General features: G+C 37.0%; 1 protein-coding gene across 1 annotated transcript; it reads right to left on the reverse strand.

Annotated features, from left to right (window-relative positions):
• Positions 1-6407: 6407 nt before the first annotated feature.
• LOC122059127 (protein FAR1-RELATED SEQUENCE 5-like) lies at positions 6408-7649 on the reverse strand. Its single transcript, XM_042621818.1, has 2 exons — positions 7158-7649; positions 6408-6983 (listed from the first exon to the last, which is right to left on the reverse strand). The coding sequence occupies exons 1-2, from the start codon at positions 7647-7649 to the stop codon at positions 6408-6410; spliced, it is 1068 nt and encodes a 355-aa protein (XP_042477752.1).
• Positions 7650-7930: the final 281 nt, after the last annotated feature.

The raw sequence follows: 7930 nt of genomic DNA on the forward strand, positions 1-7930 counted from the left end.
AAAAAAAAAAAACAAAATAATTCAATATAGAATCTTATTGACTCATCTCTCTTTTTTATTTTTATTTTATTTTATTTTTATATTGTTTCATAATTTAAATTTTTTTCCTTTTAGACTGTCTACGGGGCGAGTCTTCGTGACACTAGACCAAGAATCTTGAAATATTGACTCCACTCATATCAGTCTTCCCCATCCAAACCTGGTCTTCCATACTTGGTTTTGAAAACGAACAGGACAATGTTTGATGACAAAGCACATAACACAGATGAAACATTACTGAAGGCTACAAACACGTATGAAACTGTGAAAAAAAAAATTCAAAATCCATGTACAGGGGATGGTTAAGTGTGTATACTATACTTGAGGGGTACATATGGTAAATATACATCCCCATCTATTAAAACAACCATTTATTAATGCAAGGTTTCATAGATTAAGGTTAGGAGCACAAACAGTTGTGCTCTAGCGTCCATCTACCTCTCGCCGTTGTAAGTTCTATGCCAGCTGGCCCTTTCTCCTAACTAATTCCCTATTCTCCATCAATGAAAATTAGACATGTCAGTGTGATCAAAAAGCACTGCTAAACCATCGTAATACTTCTCTCTCTCTCTCTCTCTCTCTCTCTCTCTCTCTCTCTCTCTCTCTCTCTCTCTCTCTCTCCATGTCTGAACCCCTTGTAGGGACCTCCTCACTTTCACCTTTAGTAAACAACCCTACCATTTCATCTTCCTACTGTGATCTTGAATATTTCCATTCCTTTGGCTCTTCTACTAGTTCGACGTCCCCGCAGAAGATGGCTGTCAGTCCGTCCTCCCCTACCACACCATCTTTGGCAACCTCATTTGCCTCTTGGATCGCTCCACCTCTGGATGTCTTCTGTGATCAGTTACCGGTCAGATGGAACCCTTCTTCTACGGCACAGTTTGGTACCGTCGTTGGTCCATACCTTCTGAGTAAAGACAAACTACGAGATGTAGTTGTCAATCTTTGGGAGGCAAAGGGCCTCCTTGTGGCTAATCGCTCGGACGCTGGGTCGTTTTATGTTGACTTCGCCTCAGAGGTTGAGAGAAAAGCCATTATGGATTCTTTACCTTGGAGGTGCGATGATCAAATCATTCATCTTGGGAAACAAGCCCTGGATACTGAGTCGTCAATGAAAGAGTTGGACTCCATTCCGGTGTGGTTACATGTTCTTCCAGTTTCAGCAGAGGCTTTACTCGTACCAAACCTCCAATCTGTGGTATCATGTCTTGGTAAGTTGAAAGCGTTACATCAGGTGAACGCTGAGTTGAGGCTTCCAAAAGATACAACCCGTGTGAAGGTTAGTATCAAGAAACATAGATCGGTTCTCTTTACCTCCAAAATCCCACTTCCCACAAGTTCATCTGCCCTGTTCGGTTCTTGTTTAAACTCATGCATATATGCCAACTTTGTGGTTGTATTACTCATACATCCAATAATTGTAACTATGAGAATCAAGTTCCCAATGGCAAGAAGTCTTCCCTGAATTTCCTTGAATCTCTAACCAAGCTCATGCTCGTCAATCTCTAACCTTCAACAGTTGCTTGAGCATTTTCGGGTGAAGGTACATGGCCGCGATGGTGGCGGTCGCACTGACGACACCGCACTTTTGGTCGGAAATGGGAAAGGTACTATATCTGCAATGATGGAACCGGAGGTCGCAAATCTGGAAAGGGTAACCTTCTCATCATTCACATTACTGTAGTTTCAATGTTTATGCTATTTAACTACTTTATTTATTTTCTGTTGTGCTTTCTTTGTACATTTCTTCAACTTGATTCGTATATAGCGTTTATTTCCTTGTCGTTATTGTAGGCAAGCCAATAACAAATTATCTGATATGTGATGGTAGCTTTAATTTTTGTCTAAGTTTTTCACCGCAATTGATCTTTTAAAATCTCTGTTAATCAAAATGGATATGCATGTTTACATGTCTGCCATCACAATCTAAGATATTAACTCAGGATGACTTCCATTCCTCCATATGTTTATGTATTTACTTGCTTTTGTTTCCTCCACAATTGAACATTTAGGTAACCTTTGGGTTTTCAACCTTGTTACAATATCGGCACTGTTTGGAAGTAGTATATGGCATGTTATGTTACCCAAATACCCATCCAAATATTTTTGGCATTACTTTCAACCTCAACTTTTCTATGGCTTTCAGATTAGGGTTGTAAATTCACTTGATTGACACAACAGAAGATTCAAATTTGTTGCACAAGTATTGCCCTTGCAAAGAACTGAATACCATTTGTGGGTGAGGGACAATCTTTTACTCTACTTAAACGGGTAGAATAAATATGTCTGCTTTTTAATTTTCCTTTCCCTTAAGTACATACCTTCTGCATATATGACGACTGTGCACCCCTAGGTTTACCAACTGAGTACGTCTACATTTCACCATTCCTTACTTATTTCCATAATTGTACATGTAGTAAAGTTTGCACTACATAATTTCTACATTGTGTCATCTACCTGTCATTGTTCAGTGTGGCAAATGTATGTTCGGATTAGAGATGACCTCAATTCATTTTTAGCTTTGAAATCTTTTACCTGTTTACTATACAAAATTCTGTTTCTATTGACAAGGAGAGGTGGCTCATCCACTATTGAACGGAAGGATCTGACAGACCTAAGTTTTAAGATACAATTTATCAAACATAAATTTTACTAACAAATTCCAATTAATGCAATAACATGTGTGCATGCTTATGTCATTGCTGTCAATGGTGGCGCGTGTTTCGGAAAACCACCTATCATCTAAAAATAAATATGAGATTTTGGAGAATGGAACTATAATGGAACCCACCTAAAGCCCGACTGTGTTATTGGGTGGATGTAGATCCAGTCAATGATCTATGTCTCTGAGCAAGATAACATACAACATGTTTTCCTTGTGACTCTTGTTATCGTCTATGTGGAGGATTTTGGAATACCTCTACTTTAATAATACTAGTTGAGTGACTGCTTTAACTTATTTGTTATATGAGTACTTATGTATTTCACTTTCGTTTCATATGTCAACTTTCATTGGATTGGAACATATTACATGTGCATTTATGCATTAGTGTGTTTAAATTACGATTTTTCTTCTCAATAATCAATACCGGTACACTAAGTAGGTTAAGGTAAATCCAATGGTATGACACCAACACAACCTATAGAAGCGCATTAACAATATCCTTATATTTACCCACTTCTGAAACATAAGCATGGATTGGTGGACAACATACCTATTCTGCGATAATGGGTCCTTATATCTTTTTTCCTAACTATGTAATAACAGGAGAGGATGTTGAAGCGGCCACATCGGGGCTCCTTTTCGGGATAATGGAAGGCGTATAGGCGAAGACTGGAAAGATCATTGTGCACGTTCTGGATAACCTAATGAACTTAACGATTTTTTTGTTAACTTTGGAAGGTCCTACTGCAACATTTTTTGTAACTATGAAATGGTGTTGTGGTAGGACTTTTTTTTATTGTAAAGCTTGTTAACTTCATTCCTATATATCGAACAATGGACGTGTCCTAATTAGAAAGCATATAATTTTAGTTGTAATGAAATCATCAGGTTCTATGGAAGATGGTCCAACTCATATTACCTTATGCTTCAAATAACGCTTGCTAAGTAGAACTCCATATGTGTCGCTCGTTATTTTATGCCAATATCGTTGCGATTATTTGATGTCGTTAACTATCTTAACTTTGTGAAATCCATTATTTTTCCCAACTCCCCTCCAATTTTTTTACTATTCTCCTTCCCATGCTCCCTTCTTTTTTCCTCTGCAGAACATATAGTGCTTTATATATTGGAAAATAAAAATTAATCAACCGGACATACCTTATACCACCCACAACCTTAACTAGGTGGTTCAAAATCTTCCTGCCCTAAACCAAATATTTTTGTCTTAATTTGAGTACAACCTTAACTGCCTTGTGTACAGCCTGCTCTATATACCCAAACTACCAAAGGTTACAAACACGATATATAATGCACTTCATCTTTTAACTATTGGGTTTCAAACATCAGAGTTCCGTCAACACTAAAACTAACTGTCCATAACATCATCTTCAGATTTATAAGGGAATGGATTTTCGCATGGTTGGAATAAAATATGGCAGGACTTAATCTCAACTTCCTATACCCAACATTTCAAGAATTCAGTTTACAGATCATAAAAATTTGCATGGCAGTTTTTATATCATTGCAATTCAAACCATTTCTTCCAAAGTGTCTATAACATCGCAATGCCAAAAAAAAATGGTCGACCCCATTAATCTCCATATATCCACATACCTTATATGCTCTATATGAGATATAGGAGGGTATTGTGTTATCTGGAGACATATACGGAAAAAGTTAGAAACAGATAATACATTAAAATGTTGTATAATGTGGCTTCCATCTCAATCATTGGAATCTTATTGCGATAAGTAATTCTACATAAGTTATATCCGAAATCATTGCCGAATATACCGATCCCCAATGAAGTGTCCAAATTACCTGATTACTTTATCGTAATTTGGCTACGAGAAAGTGTTAGCTAAACTAGTAGCATAATCGTATGAATCATTCAAATATTGGACCATCTAATACTATCTTAATTTTCTTCAATTTCAAATTAACTGTCATGAACAAATGACATTTTCAACAGGCTATAACATATTGAACAGACGAACCTGACGCAAAAATACAAACCCTGATTGGGCATGAAAATATTACAAAAATTTTCCTTTTTCTAAAATTTTTTAACCAAACAATATATTTGAAAGCTAAAACAAAAATTTAAAACATTTGATTGGGCATGAAAATTCACAACTTAGACCAACTACCTGACCAAGGGTAAGAACAAATTAAACATGTAAAATCCCTGATTTAGCACGACAAGTCCACAATATAGTTGTGGACTTACATTACCATCCACAATGTCAAATAATATTCCAATAAACCTACATTAACCCAACAAATAGAGTCGTACAAATGTAGGAACAATAAATGACATTGATTGATGCTCACTCAAAATACATTTATATTATAGATATCATTTCGTTTAGCATAGATATGCAGCTGAGGGGATCAATTTCTTACTTTCCCAATTAAGATGTATAACCCCAATTTCTCTGTTTCACGTATGCAACTGCGTTACCAACCCTATAAAAAAAAATTGCTTTATCAATTAAAATGAGTAATATTAAATCAACCCCACTACCACCTAACAAAGGTGGTAGGAAAAAAATAAAGATAAACCAAAAACCAGGCAACAAGATAATAAACCAAAAAACTGAAACAATTAAACAGAAAAAAACTTACCTCCTATTCGTGTACCACAAGTAAAACCTCTAACGTTACGTAATAATATCATTACTAAAATAACACGTAATTTTAATATTGTCTATATACACGATTTATACAAAACAACGTTATAACATTAAGCATTATGTGACAACAATTGAACCAACAACTTTAATAATAAAAAAAATAAAATAAAATAACCCATGCCACCACATACCTTTTCTATATATATGCACGCATTCCCATCATGCTTATAAACTGACAGATCTTCGATAAGAAAAATATTCTTCCATTTCGATACTTTGTCACCTATCTTTTCTTCTCACATTCATCAGATTTACATTAGTAACTCAATATAACAATTGTATGGAGTTCACAACCTTAACGTACATACATATACGCACCATAGTCAATGCCGCCCACTGTCTCTACTTACCCAATCAATAGTTGTGGCATTCGACCACTCTGCATCGGTCAACATAATTTTTTCGATTAAAGCAGTCCATGGAAAAGAACTAAAGCTAGCTACCGAACATAAATATATGGGTTACAAATAAAGGTAGAATGCTGGGAAATAAAGCTTACCTAACTGATTAAGCTCAGAATTCAGATATACCACCATCCATCATCTCATCTCTGATAATTGGTTCTATTTCATCCCCCCATTTAACGAAACACACTTTGTCTTGTTATGCCCGAGACACCCACATTTACTTCATCGATTCTTTCTTTTCCCTTTACACTCCTCCATCGGATGTTTTTCTCGACCTTTACCTCTCGGCCTCCCTCGACTAACAGAAGTCAATGGTTCCTTCATGTGCTCATGGGTGTGCCATTTAGATTCAACACTAGTTTGTGTAGCATGGATGGAATCATTGATTCCACCCAAAGTAGAACTCGGAGGTTTTTTACCAAATTTGTCACAGAATCCTTGCAACATTCTCATTGTGGCAACTCGACCTTCTTCTGAGCAAGCCAAGGACATCATTGACATATTGGCTTGCCGTAAGCTCCATAGTGACCTTGTAGTCGTAGAATCAAGCGAGTTTCATTATATATCAAAAGACAATCCAGGACTAGCTTCCTTCGTCTACCTTGGTAGAATGTACTTCGCTGGAATTGCATCACAATCTAATATCTGTAGAACCTTCAACACATGCTTACATAGTACACCCATAAACTCAAATAAACGACATCCACATTGCACCACCTCTTTTGATTCTTCGTAAATCACCTTGCATCTATGCTCAATTGGGACATTAAATGGACCAACATAAAATGAATGAACTCCTGCCTCGTTTAATTCCTCCTTGGCAGAAAGGATTACGCTAGAAATGAATTCTTTCTTAAAAATATCAAAGATCCTCCGTGTGTAAACTTTACCTGCATGCTCTTCCCGAGGATGTTGTGAAGATAATTGAGGTAATTGTGTACATGTTCTCAACTCTGCCTCAGATTCTTTCTCTCTGTGCCTAGCAATAGCCTTTTCGTATTGCTTAACAAATTTATACAGCGTCATCGTGCCCTTAAAATAACCTTGGAAGTAACTGTTCATCCCCTCACTACATTGTGTAGAGTTCATCCCCGCAAAAAAAGGCTTCTTCAAATAACATAGCACCCAGTGCTCCTTCTGATCAAACTTGTCCCTCAACCAATAGTTGTCCTTCTAGTTATGTTTCACCATCATTTCTTCCCAATGTATAAGAAGTTGTTCTTGCGACCATGTACGATATACGCATTGCATCTATTCCCTCTTAAACTCTAGATTTCTGTACCATATGGGACCAAGATGTTCTTGGGCGTGCTTTGCAACGTGCCACGAGAAAAATCTATGAAATACCTTGGGAAAAACACTCGCCACAACGGGTACAATACCGGTACACTCATCAGTAATAATGGCTTTTGGTTCCTTCTCTCCCATTCCATCCAACCACGCCCTGAACAACCACTCAAACGACTCCTTAATTTCATTAGCAATCAAACCACCTCTAAATATAGTAGACTGCCCATGGTTATTCACTCCTGTGAAAGGACCAAACGACCACCTATACCGATTCTTCTTATACGTAGTGTCAAACACGACAACATCACCAAACAATTTATAAGAAGACCTCGCTTCGCTGTCAACCCAAAAAATTCCATTGAGGCTTCCGTTATTAGACAAATTAATGGAATAAATAAAGCCAGGATCCTTGGATCGGATGGAGTCGAAATAGCCTAAAATTGATTGACAGTCCTCCGTAATCAAATGTATTTCATTTCTCTTCATAAATCTTTTCAACTTCCCTTCAGAAACACCAATATTGCGTTGACCATTGAAGATTTCCAGCATAACATCGCTAATTTGTGTCGGCCCTAAACCACTCTACTGTAGATTACCGACTATAAATTTCACCTCATCGGATAAGTGTTGGTGTGATCCCAATCTGAAAATTTGTTTTGGTACAATCAAAGGGTGATTGTGATTATCCAAAAACTTCTCAACTACCCACCCATTAGATTCAGCTTTAAACATAATATATGCTGGACAACCAAGCCTCATCTCTGCTCGACGATGGATGTCTCTTCCCTTTTGATTCTTCCGGTTCATATCTCTAAATCCTTCTTTATAAC

Source organism: Macadamia integrifolia, chromosome 13, assembly GCF_013358625.1.
Source record: "Macadamia integrifolia cultivar HAES 741 chromosome 13, SCU_Mint_v3, whole genome shotgun sequence".
Lineage (NCBI taxonomy): Eukaryota > Viridiplantae > Streptophyta > Magnoliopsida > Proteales > Proteaceae > Macadamia > Macadamia integrifolia.